Source organism: Nicotiana sylvestris, chromosome 4 (genome assembly GCF_000393655.2).
Source record: "Nicotiana sylvestris chromosome 4, ASM39365v2, whole genome shotgun sequence".
NCBI lineage: Eukaryota > Viridiplantae > Streptophyta > Magnoliopsida > Solanales > Solanaceae > Nicotiana > Nicotiana sylvestris.
In genome coordinates this window covers 150,841,620-150,860,237 of record NC_091060.1, presented here as the reverse complement: position 1 = coordinate 150,860,237, position 18,618 = coordinate 150,841,620, and the positions used below count along the sequence as shown (strand labels likewise).

The 18,618-nt window shown below is 40.5% G+C and overlaps 1 protein-coding gene across 1 annotated transcript; it reads right to left on the bottom strand.

The window, feature by feature from the left end:
• Positions 1-13,534: 13,534 nt before the first annotated feature.
• LOC138890344 (uncharacterized mitochondrial protein AtMg00860-like) lies at positions 13,535-17,764 on the bottom strand. Its single transcript, XM_070173723.1, has 3 exons — positions 17,363-17,764; positions 16,721-16,919; positions 13,535-13,596 (listed from the first exon to the last, which is right to left on the bottom strand). Exons 1-3 carry the CDS (start codon positions 17,762-17,764, stop codon positions 13,535-13,537), a joined length of 663 nt encoding a protein of 220 aa, XP_070029824.1.
• Positions 17,765-18,618: the final 854 nt, after the last annotated feature.

Sequence of the window (18,618 nt, the reverse complement as noted above, 5' to 3'; positions counted from 1 at the left end):
GCTTTTTAAGCGAAGGCATATAATTTTTTATTAATATCAAATCTATCCTCTTTTTATTATCTCATTGCTTAAATTCTATGTTTCTCTGCTCTATCATGTTGTGTACACATATGTGGAATGAGTTATCTTGGCTAGACTTCTTTATGCTATTTATCTATTTGTGCCTTTTTAATGATGCCAAAAGAGGGAATAAAGTCAGGGGGAATTGGGAACTAATTGTGAAACTTTAACTTAATCTGGTTCTAAAAAATGTGTAGTAGTTAAAAATGAGAAATAAGAAAGGCATAAAGTCAGGGGAAACTAATTGTGAAACTTGTGTTCTCCTATTACTTAATCTAGTTCTCACTGCTCTAAATCCACGTTATCGATTTTAAGTTTGTCATCATCAAAAAGGGGGAAATTGATAGGTTTTAAATGTCCTTGCTTTATGTTTTGATGATCTAACAAACTTACTGTTAAGAACCAGATAAGGAACCTAACCCACTTGGACTATACTGCAAGTTTAACGGATTTCAGCTAAATGTGAAATGCTACAGCTTTAGGAGCTAGGAATCCAAACAAGGACCTGATACCCTTATGGTTCCCTCATAGCAGTACAAAGTCAATTGGACACAGCTGGAAACAAGTCAATTTGATGATCAAGGTGTACCAACAATGAGTTTATATTGAAACATCACTTGAATGTTTCAGTTTCTCATTCAAGCCTTTTCCAGAAACAGAGAAATCAATTCTCACGAGATTGAAGAACAAAGTTGAACACTACTACGGACTAGTTCCTAAAGTCAGTATTTTGTTGTCCTTAGTTGAGTTGTAACTTTGTTATTGTACTTATTGTATTTCCTAAATTGCTTAGCTAGAAGCGTTGATTAGGAATCTTCTTATAAAATACGTAAAATCTTTGAATTTATGTTGTGACTAGGTCTAGTCATAAGCAAAAGCCTTTGTAATTGTAGAGTGACAAAGTGGCTTGTGGTGAGAGCATCGCAAGTTAGTGAAAGTCTTTGTAACTAGAGAGTCACAAAGTGGCTTGTGGTAAAAGCACCACAAGTTAGTTGAGTTGAATTCTGTCACGACCCTGGTTCGCCCCCCCATCAACCATTATGATGGAACCTAGTCTCTACGACTAGGTAAGCCTAATTTGCGGAAGAAAAACTAAAATTTTGTGGAAGCAAACAATTTAAAACAGAAATAAATCAGTAACAGTGTTTAAATGTGCCGCTCGGCATACACCATGCTTAACTCACAATACCAAAACATAAATCCAAGACCCGAAAACCCATTAATCACAAGCTATGATCAATACTACATGGCTCTAACTTCGGAATGTCTAATAAGAATAGAAAAATACATAAGGGCTAAAATACTAAAAGAAGAAATAGAAAGGGACTTCTCGGTCTGCGGATGCGCCAGATGTACCTCGAAGTCTCTAGAGCAGTCGCTTCCTCAAGGATTATAGGCCTAAGTAGCGGTACCTGGATCTGCACATAAAAAACATGCGCAAAAGAGGCATGAGTACACCACAGCGGTACTCAGTAAGTGCCAAGCCTAATCTCGGTTGGGTAGTAACGAGGAGGTCAGAGCTCTACTGAGGTTAAATAAAATATAAAGATGACAGGATAAGATAAGCAGTGCAATTGAGAATCTACAGTAAGAATCTATACAGGATAATAAGAGTACAATAACGGAAACAGAGATGAAGGCAAACCACAAGGAAGTACCACTCATAACAAGGATGATAACCAAGGATCTCTTGGTATCCCGAGGATCTCTTGGTATCCCGAGGATCTCTTGGTATCTTCAATATATTCTAGGGATCTCTTGGTATCCCGACGATCTCTTAGTATCCTCAATATATGCTAGGGATCTCTTGGTATCCTCAATATATGCTAGGGATCTCTTGGTATCCCGAGGATCTCTTGGTATCATCAATATACATGCCAGGGATCTCTTGGTATCTCGCAACTCACTTCAGATCATAAATACATACAGGAGATCTTCTGGGATGCCGTCCCGAAGTCCCAAAGTAAAAACACACAGCAGCAACACAAGAATACCCAATTAAGCTAAATTTCGTACCAAGTAAACAATTAATTGTACTCTAACATGCTTCACGTAATGCAATTAAGGTAGTTTAAACAAATAGGCAATTAAGTCAACTAAACATGCTTTTCTAAACTAGCAACAGGCTAAATTCATAAGTAGAATAAAACAGGAAAAAGAACTCAATTGAAATACTTAAGAAAAAACCAGATTTTTCAACAATTAGCTCAAGTATGCACTCGTCACCTCACATATAAGGAATTTCAGTTATCAAATATATCATATCCTAAGGGAGGGGGTCCCCCACACAAGGTTAGACAAGCCACTTACCTCGAACCGACTCAAAAATCAATCTAAAACCATGCTCTTACCACGAGTACTTGACTCCAAATGGCCCAAATCTATTCAATACAATTTCATAATGTAAATAAAACTTCAAGTAATTGATTCTACAATTAAATTCTAAGCTAATACGCGAAATTAGGTAAAATGACCAAAACGCCCCTCGGGCCCACATCTCAAAATCGGGCGAAATTTACATTTTCAAAAACCTCGTACTCACGAGTCTATACATAATAAGAATATTGAAATCAGAGTCCAAATGGCCTAAATGTCTCTTAATCTCAAGCCCTAATTACTCATTTTTTCCAAATATTTCACTACTAATTAGGTACTTAATCACATAAAACCGAGTTATGAAGTCAAAAATGTTACCTCCAAGTGATTCCCCTTGAATCCCTCTTCAACACTCTTCAAAAAGCATCAAAATTGCCTAACAATGGAGGAACCTAGGCTAAAATTCGCGAAATAAACCTTTTAAAACATTCTGCCCAGGCATTTAATTCCTTCTTCGCGAACGCGGTCAAGCCCTCGCGTTCGCGAAGCACAAAAATGACGTTGACCAAAAGTCCTCTTACGCGAACGCGACAAGGACCTCGCGAACACAATGATTTACCCAGACAAGCCTTCACGAATGCGTTCCTCTCATCCCGAACGCGATGAGTAAATTCTACCAGGCCAATTTTCCTCCTACGCGAACGCGATGCCCAATCGCGAACGCTGTTCAAAAGTATTCAGCCCTTCACGAACGCGAAGCCTTCCTCGCAAACACGAAGGATAAAATTTCACTAACCTCCACTGACTCATCGCGAATGCGAGGGTCCACTCGCGAACGCGAAGAGTAAATATCTGCAATAGCTGAACCTGCAATTCTACAACTTTTTAACAACTAAAAATGATCCGTTGAGCATCCGAAACACACCCGAGGCCACCAGGACCTCAACCAAAGGCATCAACATATCCTAAAACCTTATTCAAACTTGTACCAATCTTCAAAACACCTCAAACGACATCAAATCAACCAAAACACATCGAATTCAAGCCTAAGTTTTCCAAAATCTTCCGAATTAAGCTTTTGATCAAAAACCCAACCAAACCACCTCTGAATTACCTGAAATTTTGCACACACTTCCCAAATGACATAGCGAAACTACTGCAAGTCTCGGAATTCCATTCCGACCCTCGGATCAAAATCTCACTATCGAACCAGAAACTTCAAAAATTCAACTTTCGGAGTTTCAAGCCTAAATTAGCTACGGAGTTCCAAAACACAATCCGAATACACTCCTAACCCCGAAATCACCCAACGGAGCTAACGAAATCATCGTATTTCCATTTCGAGGCCGTCTTCACACTGTTCTGACTATGGTAAACTTTCCAAAACGTAAGCTCTCATTTAGGGACTAAGTGTCTCAAAACTCTCCAAAACTTAAAACCGAACATCCCCGCAAATCGAAATAGCAGAAATAAACTTGGGGAAAGCAGTTAATAAGGGATCAGGGCGTTAATTCTTAAGACGACCAGCCGAGTCGTCACATCTTCATACACTTAAATATTTGTTCGTCCTCGAACGAGCATAGAGACATACCTGAAGTAGTGAAAAGATAAGGGTAATGACTGCGCATATCCTACTCGATCTCCCAGGTCGCCTCCTCGACCGGCTGGCCCCACCATTAAACCTTCACTGATGCAATGTTCATTGTCCTCAGCTTTCTAACTTGCATGTCTAATATCGCCACTGGCTCCTCAACATAGGATAAATCCTTGTCCAACTAGACTGAACTGAAATCCAACACGTGCGACGGATCACCATGACACCTCCGGAGCATCGAGACATGAAATACCAGATGAACTCCGGCCAAGCTGGGAGGTAAGGAAAGCTCATAAGCAACCTCCCCAACACGCCTCAATATATCAAAAGGGCTAATAAATCTCGGACTCAACTTTCCTTTCTTCCTGAATCTCATGATGCCCTTCATAGGCGAAACCCGAAGCAGAACCCGCTCTCCAACCATATAGGAAACATCACGAACCTTCTGGTCCGCGTAACTCTTCTGTCTGGACTGGGCTGTACGGAGTCTATCCTTAATCACCTTAATCTTCTCCAAAGCATCTTAAACTAAGTCCGTTCCCAATAGTCTAGCCTCACCCGGCTCAAACCAACCCACTGGGGATCTACACCGTCGCCCATATAAAGCCACATATAGTGCCATCTGAATGCTAGACTGATAGCTATTGTTGTAAGTAAACTCTGCCAATGGAAAGAACTGATCCCAAGACCCTCCAAACTCTCACACACGCACAGAGCATATCCTCAAGAATCTGAATAGTGCGGTCGGATTGTCCGTTCGTCTGAGGGTGAAATATTGTACTCAACTCCACCCGAGTACCCAACTCATGTTGGACGGCCCTCCAGAACCGTGATGTAAACTGAGTACCCCTATCTGAGATGATAGACACTAGAATACCATGCAGACGAACACTCTCTCGGATATAAATCTCTGCCAACCACTCTGAAGAATAAGTAGTACACACAGGAATAAAATGAGCGGACTTGGTCAGCCGATCCACAATCACCCAAATAGCATCAAACTTTCTCAAAGTCCGTGGGAGCCCAACTACAAAGTCCATGGTGATCCACTCCCACTTCCACTCCTAGATCTCTATCTGCTGAAGCAACCTGTCTGGTCTCTGGTGCTCATACTTCACCTGCTGACAGTTGAGACCCCGAGCTATGAACCCGACTATATCTTTCTTCATCCGCCTCCACCAATAGTGCTGCCTCAAATCCTGATACATCTTCGCGGCACCCAGATGGATGGAATGTCGCGAGCTATGGGCCTCCTCCAGAATCAACTCTCGAAGCCCATCAACATTGGGTACACAAATCTGACCCTGCATCCTCAATACCTCATCATCACCAATAGTCACATCTCTGGCATCACCGTGTTGAACTTTGTCCTTGAGGACAAGCAAATGAGGGTCATCATACTGCCACTCCCTGATACTATCAAATAAGGAAGACCGAGAAACCACGCAAGCTAGAACCCGATTGAGATCCGAAAGATCCAATCTCACAAACTATCTGGCTAAGGCCTGAACATCCATCACTATAGGCCTCTCTGATGCTGGTAAATAAGCCAAACTCTCCATCTGGCAACTCAAGGCATCAGCCACTACATTGGCCTTGCCCGAGTGATACAAAATAGTGATGTCATAATCCTTCAGCAACTCTAACCACCTCATCTAGTGCAAATTTAGATCCTTTTGCTTGAACAAGTGCTGCAAGCTCCGATGGTCAGTATAAATCTCATAGGGAACCCCGTGTAAATAATGGTGACAAATCTTCAGGGCTTGAACAATGGCAGCTAACTCAAGGTCCTGAATAGAGTAGTTCTTCTCATGAATCTTCAACTGTCTAGACGCGTAGGCAATCACCCTACCATACTGCATCAACACCGCTCCCAGGACAATCCTCGAGGCATCACAATAGAACATTTAGGACCCCGAACCTATAGGCAATATCAAAATTGGGGCTGTGGTCAAAGCTATCTTGAGCTTCTGGAAGCTCGCCTCACACTCATCCGTCTACTGAAATGGAGCACACTTCTGGGTCAACCTAGTCATAGGGGCTACAATCGATGAAAACCCCTCTACAAAACGATGGTAGTAGCCCGCCAAACCAAGGAAACTGCGGATCTCTGTAGCTGAGGATGGTCTGGGCCAACTCTGCACAACCTCTATCTTCTTCGGATCCACCTGAATAACCTCACTCGATACCATGTGGCCTAGGAATGCCACTGAATCCAACCAAAACTCACATTTTGAGAACTTAGAATATAACTTCTTCTCTCTCAAAGTTTGAAGCACAGTCCTTAGGTGCTTCTCATGATCTTCCCGACTCCGGGAATACACCAGAATATCATCGATAAAGACAATGATGAACGAGTCAAGATATGGCCGGAACACACTGTGCATCAAATGCATAAAGGCTGCTGGGGCATTGGTCAACCCAAATGACATAACAAGGAACTCATAATGACCATACCGAGTCCTGAAAGCAGTCTTCGGGATATTTGGCTCCCGAATCTTCAACTGATGGTAACCTGAGCGCAAATCAATCTTAGAAAACACTCGTGCGCCCTGAAGCTGGTCAAACAGATCATCAATACGAGGCAAAGGATAATGGTTCTTCACTGTAACCTTGTTCAACTAGCGATAATCAATACACATACGCATAGAACCATCCTTTTTCTTCACGAACAAGATAGGAGCACCCCAAGGTGATATGCTGGGCCTAATAAAACCCTTATCAAGCAATTCTTGTAACTGATCCTTCAACTCCTTCAACTCAGGAGGAGCCATACGATACAAAGGAACAGAAATGGGTTGAGTGCCCGGCAACAAATCAATGCCAAAATCAATATCTCTATCAGGCGGCATGCCTAGAAGATCAGCTGGAAACACATCGAGAAAATCCCATACTACTGGAACTGAATCAACTAAAGAGGTATCAATATCGATATCTCTCACATAAGCTAAATATGCATCACACCCCTTCTCAACCATATGACGAGCTTTAAGAAAAGAAATAACTCTACTAGGAATGTGATCTAAAGTACCCCTCCACTCAACACGCGGTACACCTGGCATAGTCAGCGTCACAGTTTTGGCGTGACAATCAAGAATATAATGGGGCAACAACTAGTCCATGCCCAAGATAATGTCAAAATCTACCATGTTGAGCAACAATAGATCAACTCTGGTCTCAAAACCACTAAGAGAAACCAAACATGACCGGTAAACGCGGTCCACAATAAGAAAATCTCCCATAGGAGTAGAAACATAAATAGAGGAACTCAAAGAATTTGAGATACACCCAAATGCGGAACAAAATAAGAAGAAACATAAGAGTAAGTAGAGCCTGGATCGAATAGAACCGATGCATCTCTGTGGCAAACCAATATAATACTTGTGATGACAGAATCAGAGGCAACAACCTCGGTACGGGAAGGAAGGGCATAGTATCTGGCCTGGCCTCCCCCTCTAGGGAGACCTTTACCTCCTCGACCTCCACCTCTAGCATACATACCCTCAATCCTCCTAGCAATGCTCACCACCTGCTGATAAGAAATATCGATCTCCAACTCATGAGCCATGCTAGACCTGATGCTGGGAATAAGGCCCTCAATAAATCGACGAACTCTCTCGCGAATAGTAGAAACCAAGGCTGGTGCATGCCTAACCAAACTGGTGTAACAGATAGCATACTTTGAAACAGTCATAGCACCCTGACGCAAATGCTCTAACTCTGTGCACCATGCGTCCCTGAGGCTCTGAGGAATATACTCCCTCAGGAACAGATCTGAAAACTGAGCCCAAGTCAGTGAAGCAGCATCATCTAGACTGTCTAACTCGTAGGTGCACCACCACTCATAGGTGGCTCCTCGAAGCTGGAAGGTAGTGAAAGAAACTCTGCTCGATCCTGAGATACCTATGGTACGGAGAATGCGGTAACACTCATCAAGAAATCCCAGAGCATCCTCCGATGCTAGACCACTAAATACAGGAGGCTTGTACTTCTTGAACCTCTCAAGCCTTAGTTGTTCATCCTCGGAAGCCGCTGCCCTCTCCTCGGGCTGAACTGGAACTGTAGGCGGTATAGGAATAATCTCAGGGACCTGCTCAACATGCACTCGCTGCTCAGAAGTGCGGGCGGCGGGAGTCTGTGCTCCTCCCCCGGCCTGGGATGTGGCTACAGCAAGGGGAAGCAACCCTGCCTGAGCCAAAGTGGTGTACATGCACACAAATTGTGCCAGTGTCTCCTGAAGAGCTGGAGTAGTAGTAGTAGTGGGCGTGTCAGGTGCCTGAACTCCGGCTGGATCCGCTAGTGGTATATCAGTGGTAGCTAGCGCAGGTGCTCTGGCTACACCATATGTGCGTCCTCGGCCTCTACCCCGACCCCGGCCTCTGACGGCTGCAGTAGGGGGCGCTGGTGCCTGATCATCTTGAGTAGCACGTGTCCTCACCATCTGTAAGAGAATAGAAGATAGAAGTTTAGAATTGTGATGTCAAAATATCGCACGACAAGGAAATCAAATAAAGTGGATGTTTTCCTAACAGCCTCTCGTAGATAAGTACAGACGTCTCAGTACTGAGCAGCGAGACTCTAATAAACCGGCTTGTGATCTGTGACTCCTATGAAACTAGAGCTCTGATACCAACTTGCCATGACACCGGTTCGCCCTTCGTGAACCATCGTGACGGAACCTAGTCTCTACGACTGGGTAAGCCTAATTTGCGAAAGAAAAACAAAAATTTTACGGAAGTAAACAATTTAAAATAGAAATAAAGTAGTAATAGTGTTTAAATATGCCGCTCGGCATACACCATACTTAAATCTCAATAACAAAACATAAATCCAAGACCCGAACACCCACGAATCACAAGCTAAGATCAATACTACATGGCTCTAACTCCGGAATGTCTAATAAGAACAGAAAAATACAGAAGGGCTAAAATACTAAAAGCAGGAATAGAAAGGTACTTCTGGGTCTACGGACGCGGCAGATGTACCTCGAAGTCTCTAGAGAAGTCGCCTCCCCAAGGATTATAGGCCTGAGTAGCGGTACCTGGATCTGCACATAAAAAACATGCGTAGAAGGGGCATGAGTACACCATAGCGGTACTCAGTAAGTACCAAACCTAACCCCGGTTGGGTAGTGACGAGGAAGGTCAGGGCCCTACTGAGGTTAAATAAAATATAAAGATGACAGGATAAGATAAGCAGTGCAATTGAGAATCTACAGTAAGAATCTATACAGGATAATAAGAGTACAATAATGGAAACAGAGATAAAGGCAAACCACAAGGAAGTACCAATCATAACAAGGATGATAATCGGGGATCTCTTGGTATCCCGAGGATCTCTTAGTATCCTCAATATATGCTAGGGATCTCTCGGTATCCCGAGGATCTCTTGGTATCCTCAATATATGCTAGGGATCTCTTGGTATCCCGAGGATCTCTTGGTATCATCAATATACATGCCAGGGATCTCTTGGTATTCCGCACCTCAATTCAGATCATAAATACGTACAGGGGATCTTCCGGGATGTCGTCCCGTAGTCCCAAAGTAAAAACACACAGCAACAACACAAGAATACCCAATTAAGCTAAATTTCGTACCAAGTAAACAATTAATTCTAGCCTAACATGCTTCACGTAATGCAATTAAGGCAGTTTAAGTAAATAGGCAATTAAGTCAAATAAATATGCTTTTCTAAACTAGCAACAAACTAAATTCACAAGTAGAATAAAATAGGAAAAAGAACTCAATTGAAATACATAAGGAAAAACCGGATTTTTCAACAATTAGCTCAAGTACGCGCTCATCACCTCACGTACAAGGCATTTCAATTATCAATTATATCATATCCTAAGGAGGGGATCCCCCACACAAGGTTAGACAAGACACTTACCTCGAACCGGCTCAAAAATCAATCTGAAACCACGCGCTTGCCATGAGTACTCGACTCCAAATGGCCCAAATCTATTCAAATCAATTTTATAATGTAAATAAAACTTCAAGTAACTGATTCTACATTTAAATTCTAAGCTAATACGTGAAATTAGGTAAAATGACCAAAATGCCCCTCGGGCCCACATCTCGGAATCAGGCGAAATTTATATTTTCAGAAACCTCATACTCTCACGAGTCTATACATAATAAGAATACTGAAATCGGAATCCAAATGACCCCTAAAATCCTCATTTAAAGGTCTCTTAAACTCAAGCCCTAATTACTTATTTTTCCCAAATTTTTCACCACTAATTACGTCCTTAATCACATAAAAAATGAGTTATGAAGTTAAAAATGTTACCTCCAAGTGATTTCCCTTGAATCCCTCTTCAATCCTCTTCAAAAAGCTTTAAAATCACCTAACAATGGAAGAACCTAGGCTAAAATTCGCGAAATAAACCTTTTAAAACATTCTGCCCAGACATTTAATTCCTTCTTCGCGAACGCGAGGCCTTAGCACAAAAATAACGTTGACCAAAAGTCCTCTTACGCGAACGCGATAAGGCCCTCGTGAACGCAATGATTTACCCACACAAGCCTTCGCGAACGCGTTCCTCTCATCGCGAACGCGATGTGTAAATTCTACTGGGCCAATTTTCCTCCTACGCGAACGCGAAGCCCAATCGCGAACGCGAGAGTCCACTCACGAACGCGAAGAGTAAATGTTTGCAATAGCTGAACCTGCAATTCTGCAACTTTTTATCAACTAAAAATGATCCGTTGAGCATCTGAAACACACCTGAGGCCCCCGGGACCACAACCAAAGGCATCAACATATCCTAATACCTTATTCAAACCTGTACCAATCTTCAAAACACCTCAAACGACATCAAATCAACCAAAACACATCGGATTCAAGCCTAAGTTTTCCAAAATCTTCCAAATTAAGCTTTTGATAAAAAACCCAACCAAACCACCTCCGAATGACCTGAAATTTTGCACACACATCCCAAATGACATAACGGAACTACTATAACTCTCAAAATTCCATTTCGACCTTCGGATCAAAATCTCACTATCGAACTAAAAACTTCAAAAATTCAACTTTCGGCGTTTCAAGCCTAAATTTGCTACGGACTTCCAAAACACAATCCGAACATGCTCCTAACCCTGAAATCACCAAACGGAGCTAATGGAACCATCAGATTTTCATTCCGAGGCTGTGTTCACATTGTTCTGACTACGGTCAACTTTCCAACACTTTAGCTCTCATTTACGGACTAAGTGTCCCAAAACTCTCCGAAACTCAAAACCGAACATCCCGGCAAATCGAAATAGTAGAAATAAACTTAGGGGAAGCAGTTAATAGGGGATCGGGGCGTTAATTCTTAAGACGACCGATCGGGTTGTCACAAATTCTTCGAATGGAGTCATTACAAAGTGGCTTGTAATAGTTTTTTACAAGTTAGTGAAGTTGAAAACCTACAGGTGTAGGTCGTGGTTTTTGGTCCCCCTGTGTGGGATTTTTCCACGTAAAAATCCCTTGTCTCATTTACTTACAGTTTATTAGCATTCTTAGCAGAATCTCGTAGAGGACTATGTACTCTATTGTCCGGTAGACTCATACAAACTAACAAAAATATTCCAGCAAGCAAAAAGAGTACACAGTTTATACACAAACCTTGGTGTTTTACCACAAAATAGTTCAATCACAACTTGGGGACGTTCAAATCGTCTACGCCATAACCAAATCCGTCCACTTCCTCAAACACTTTCCCTTTGATTTTTCAAGGGTTTATATACCTTAAATACATAATCAAATATCTAAATAAGTTCAGTGATTTAACATGTCAAACCAAACATGATATTGGTGAAAATTACCCAAAAATGTTTGAAACAGAAATTCTGGACTGTATCACTGTTTCGTGTTGTGGCTCAGTTTTGAAGATCTAAGCGGACAAACTAGACTATATTGTCTCATAAAAGTTGTATATTTATGTCTTAGCGTTTCAGAACATCTTGAATCACCCCATATCTATTTTGTATAGAAAGCTATGCTAAAATTACTAATAGTAGTACATAGAGTATTTCTAAAACTGAAAATCTGGGCAATACCTTCCCTGTACTTTCGGATCCCTTTTCAGGTAAATAACAGCAAAACTGGATTTTGGTTTCTTCATAAGAGTTATAGATCTATGAAATATCTTTCCAAAAAGTCCTGGATCACTTAAATCGGAGCTTTGTACAAAACTATATGTAGAAAACACTAATAGTTGTCTAGTGTAAAAATGAGTTTAGAAACTTACCACAAAAGAGAGGAGCAACTTGATCTTCACCAAAAAAATGAATTTTGTTGGTTGATTTAGTAGAAATTTATGGTGGTTTCATGAAGTTTTCAGAGGCTAAGAAGGAGAGAGGGTATGTGGTTTCTTTGTCTTGGAAGAATGAAACACGAGAGAAGGATATGGAAAGGCAAGTCTTCCAAAGTAATACCTAAACTTTGGATAAGTATGAAAAATGTGGCTACCCAAATTACTAATATCTTTAGATAAATACAAAAGGTTGGTAGCCCAAAAACTTAATTATATAATATATTTAATAATAATTCATCAAAATAATATTAATTGTTACACATAGCAACACCATGGTGTTTCTTTGTCAATATTAACACAACCTAAAGTAAGAAATTTTCATATATTGTCAATTTCACGTTTAGGAAGTGCAAAGTAAAATATCTCCTCGTTATAAAAATGTTCAATCAAGAGTGCAAATATTATTAAAATTTTGAGGTGTTACAACTCTCTCCCCTTTAAATAAATTTTGTCCCGAAGTTTACCTTGTACTAGTCCCGAAACAAATGTGGATATTGAACTCGCATATCCTTTTCTCGCTCCCAGGTAGCTTCCTCGCCTGAATGACTTTTCCAATGAACCTTCACTAAGGGGATTCTCTTATTTCTAAGCTCCTTTATTTCGTGCGCTAAGATCTGGATTGGTTCTTCTTCATATGTCCAATCAAGATTAACCTCGATAGACTCAATAGGAAGAATATGAGATGGATCTGAGCGGTATCTTCAAAGCATAGAAACATGAAAAACGTTGTGAATCTTGCCTAATTCAGGTGGCAAAGCTAGCTTATATGCAAATTGACCAATTCTCTCGAGTATTTCATAAGGTATAATGAATCGAGGACTAAGTTTACCTTTTTGGCAAAATCTCATAATCTTCTTCCATGGAGACACTTTTAAAAATACCTTATCGCCCACCTGATGTTCAATTTCACGCCTTTTAAGATCAGCATAGGACTTTTGTCTATCTGAAGAAATTTTCAAACGATCCTTGATGATTTTCACCTTATCTTCAGTTTGTTGCACAATCTCAGGACTCACCAATTTTCTTTCACCAACCTCGTTCCAACAAAGAGGTGTTCTACATTTTCTCTAATATAAAGCTTTATAAGGAGGCATGCCTATACTTGATTGGTAGCTATTATTGTAAGTAAATTCTATCAAGGCTAAGTGTTTTTCCTAACTACCCTCAAACTCGATAATGCAGGCTCGAAGCATATCCTCCAAGATTTGTATTACCCTCTCAGACTGGCCGTCGGTTTGTGGATGGAAATTAGTACTAAAATTCAACCTGGAACCCAAAGCTTCTTGCAAGCTAGACCAAAATCTGCATGCAAACCTTGGATCTCTGTCAGACATAATAGAAACAGGGATTGCATGCAGCCTCACAATCTCATTAATGTATAATACTGCCAAAGGTTCCAGTGATGTCACGACCCAAAATACACTAAGGGTCATGATGGCACCGGACACTACTTTCAGGCAAGCCAATCATAAATACTTAATTTAGGCCTTGTTTTAATAATTTTGAAAATTATGATTTTTCCTTCAATTTTATTAGTAAAAGATAACCGTTTCAAATTAAATAGAAATGTTTAGGAATTAATACAAATACCCCATAATCAACCCAGAACCCGGTGTCACAAGTCCATGAGCATTTATTAGGGAATGAAATAAAATATAATAACTGTCCGGAATATAATTGGACAGGAATGAAATAATACAGTACAATACTCTGAAGGAGACTTTGCTGGCTGCGGATCGTCTCGCAAGATGCAGCTCACCTAAGTCCCCGCATCAACCATGCCGCAACGCCACTAAGCCACTTGCCACACATGAACTTGTGCGACAAAATACACAGCAAGTGTAGAATGAGTATGAAAACAATGTGTACACAGTAAGTATCCCGTCTAACCTCGAAGAAATAGAGACGAGAGGTCGACTTCGACACTTACTAGTGGTCCAATAATAATATATAAATAATGAGGATAATCATGGATTTATTAACGCAGCAATAAACTCAAGTAAATCAAGAAACAAGTAAACATCCCTTTTAACCTTTAGGAGTCTCCAAATTTGTAATCCATTATTTATCAATTTATCTCAGACCAGAGAGGCAATATCAATTTACAAATCTCAAGCAAGCATTACAAGCATGCGCAAATCATGTCGAGGTCGTATGGTCCGATCCAATAAATATTTAAACTGTGCACTGCTAGAGGGTCGAATGGCGCGAACCATAGATGCATCTATTTAATCTGCCGAGACGTTCGACCCGTTCCAAAATTAAACACACACAGACAATCAATCAAGAAGTTATCAGGGAACAATTATCCAAAGAAAGCCAATTCGGCGTGATTTAAGCAATTTAAATTGTCAATAAGATTACAAATATTCCAAGTATAGCATGCTTTTGGGTACTAGACTTAATAGTAGCAATGTAGGGACTCTCGTCACCCCGTGTGTACGTAGCCCCCACAAATAGAAGCACATAACTAATTATTTCATCTATGGGGACAATTCCCTCTTACAAGGTTAGAAAGGAGACTTACCTCGCTCCGAAGTCCAATGACCGGCTTCCAAGCCCTTCCGACGACTTAAACTGATGCCCCCAACGCTCCAAAACTAGCCAAATAACGGGCAAACCAATGAAAATACACCCTAATATTCATAACAATTCACTTTATATAAAATCCCAACTCTACTTGAAAAGTTGACAAAATCACCCTCGGACTCACGTGCTCGGATTCCGAAATTTTTTGAAGATTAAGTTTACCCATAATCTCACGAACTCAAATATGTAATTTACTCTTAATTTCATGCCCAAAATCGTGGTCAAAATCCAACAATACCAATTTTCTAGGTTTTCCCTCAAACCCCATGTTTCTACCCATTTTCATGCTCAAATCCATATATAATCCAAGTATTTAACCCAAAACTAGTAGAAACCACTTACCTTGACATGGATGATGAAGATGGAGCTCCAAAATCACCCAAAGATCGGTTCCCATGGAGAAAATGGGGTTGAAATGAGCCAAATCCCCATTTTAAACAAACACACTGCCCAGTCCGACCACTCGTACCTGCGGTCAGGCAGTTGCACTCGCGCAACCGCTTCTGCGGCCTCTCCTTCCGCACCTGTAGTCTTTGTCGCTTATGCGGCTACTAGCATCGCACCTGTGCCATCGCGGGTGCGCATATCATTTTGCTTCTACGATCCCCACTGGCCTGGATCCATTCTGCTTCTGCGAGCCTTCTCCTGCACCTGCGGGCTCGCACCTACGGCCCTCCTCACGCAGGTGCGGTTACACCAGATGCTCAGCTGCTTCAGCTCTTCCCCAACTCCTTTTTTCAATCCGTTAACCACCTGGAATGCACCCGAGGCCCTCGAGACCCCGTCCAATCACCCCAACCAGTCCTTAACATAATGCGGACCTGTTCGAGGCCTCAAATCACATCGAACAACGCTAAAATCACGAATCACATTCCAAATCAAACTTGATGAACTTGAGAAATTCAAACTTCAACATTCGATGCCGAAACCTATCAAATCACATCCGATTGACCTCAAACTTTGCACACAAGTCATATTTGACGTTGCGGACCTACTCCCAGTTTCGGAATCAGAATCTGACCCCAATATCAAAAAGTCCACTTCCGCACAAACTTCTCAAATACTTTCAATCCAACTATAGCCAAATGACTCCAAAATGACCCACGGACCTTTGAATTCACTTTCGATCGTGCTACCAACACTAGAATCACCATACAGAGCTATTCTCAGACTCGAAATCCCAAACGAACATCGATAACACTGAATGCACTACAACCTAAATTTATGAAATTCTTCCAAAAATGCTAACTTCCACAATAGGTGCTGAAACATTCTCGGGTCTTCCAAAACCCGATCCGTACATACACCCAAGTCTGAAATCATCATACAAACCTGCTGAAACCTTCGAATCCCGATTCTGAGCTGTTTACTCAAAAATCCAATCTTAGTCACTTCTCTCAACTTAAAGCTTCCGAAATGAGAATTCTCTTTCCAAATTGACTCTGAACTTCCCGAAATTCAATTCTGACCACGCGTACAAGTCATAATACCTGAAGTGAAACAGCTTATAGCCTCAAACTATTGAACGATGTGCTAGAACTCAAAATGACCAGTCGGGTCGTTACAAGTGAGTAGTCCATTCTGATTGCCAAGAAATGAGTACTCTTAGTTAGTCTATATACAATGACCCAAATTGCATCATGATTTCTTTGAGTGCGTGAAAGTACAGAAACAAAGTCCCTCGTTACCCTTTCCCATTTCCATTCAGGTGTTGACAAGGGTTGCAGTAAACTAGTTGGGACTTGATGTTCAGCTTTTATTTGTTGACATACCAAGCATTTAGAAATAAACTCTGCAATGTCTTTCTTCATACAACTCCACCAGTAGTGCTCCTTGATGGTCCGATACATTTTAGTACCTCCAGGATGCATTGCATAAGGTGTACAATGTGTTTCAATCAAGATCTTCTTCCTCAATTCATCATCATTAGGAACACACAGCCTATTTTTATAAAATAAGGTACCATCTTTCTTTAATGAAAAATCTGATTCTCTTCCATTTTGGACTTCTTCAACCCATTTCACAAGCTTCTCATCTAACTTCTGCGCTTCTTGGACCTGCTCAAGTAAAACTGGCTTGACTTGCAAATTAGCAATAATAGAACCATTAAAATTAAGTGTAAGTCAAACATTCATGGCTCTTAATTCAAGAAGAAAAGGTAAATGACTTAGAGTTAAACTTGCAAGGGTGTTGCGACTCAACGTATCTGCAACCACATTGGCTTTACCAGGATGATAATCAATCATGCAATCATAATCTCTGATGAGTTCACTCCATCTACGTTGTCTCAAATTTAACTCTTTTTATGTATCCAAGTACTTCAAACTCTTGTGATCAGTAAATATGTGACACTTCTCTCCGTACAAGTAATGCCTCCAAATTTTTAAGGCAAAAACAATGGCAGCAAGTTCAAGATCGTGAGTGGGATAATTCAACTCATGCGATTTCAACTTTCGAGAGTCATAAGCAATTACTTTCCATTCTTGCATCAAAACACAACCCAAGCCACAGTGAGATGCATCATTGTATACCACATAATCTTTCCCTTAGCTGGAAAAGAAAGTATTGGAGCTTTTGTCAACAAGGATTTGAGCTTTTTAAAGCTCTCTTGACACTTGTCATCCCATACAAACTTGGTATCTTTCCCCAAAAGTTTGGTCAAAGGAGAAGCTATAATAGAGAAGTCCTTCACAAACCTCCTGTAGTATCCTGCTAAACTCAAGAAACTTCTTATCTCAGTTGGAGTTTTAGGGAGTTTCCAACCAACAATAGCTTGAATCTTACTAGGATCAACCTTTACACCTTCAGCTGATACAATATGCCCCAAAAAAGCCACTTCACTCAGCCAAAATTCACATTTGCAAAGTTTCGTGTAGAGTTGCCTCTCATTCAGAATTTGCATGACAATTTAGATATGCATATCATGATCTTCTCTATTCTTGAAATAGACTAAAATGTCATCAATAAACACTACCACAAATTGATCAAGATAAGGCTTGAATATACGGTTCATTAGATCCATAAATGCAGCAGGACCATCTGTCAAACCAAATGGCATTACCAAAAATTCATAATGGCCATACCTGGTCCTAAAAGCAGTTTTAGGAACATCTTTCTCCCTCACGCGCAATGGTAATATCCAGACCTCAAGTCAATTTTTGAGTGCAGACATGTGATTTTTGACCCTCCCCAAGATTTTATATATTTTAGCGTGTAAATATTTAGTTTAGGCCTAATACAATTATTTCAACTAATTTTGACTCCTTTTGCTTTATTTTATCACAAAAAATGAAAATTACAAAAATATCTTCTCTTATTTAGCTAATTAATATTTTTATCTAGTTACTTTTAATTTGTCTACTAAATTCAAAAATACAAAAATAGTTCCAGGAATATTATCTTAATTTTACAATGATTTTTCATTTTTTATCTTTTAGTATGATATTTTTAAAATATATTTCGTATTTTTAGGCTCGTTCGCGAAAAAAATAAAAAACTTGGGCTCGAGCAACCCATTTTTAGGCCTAATGTTGGACCTAACCCCCAATTCCCTAGACCATAATTTTTAGGCTCATACCCTTTAACCTAATCCCTACCCCTATATAATAGCACATAATCCCTAAATTGAAGGACAGTCTAAAAACACCATCCGCCGTTTCTTTACTAAAAAATATCATAGGCATTGTCTTCTTCTTCCCATTCCAAAAAAAAATCTAAGAGCTAAGAAAATCAGTCGCTTTCCATCTTCCTACGCAC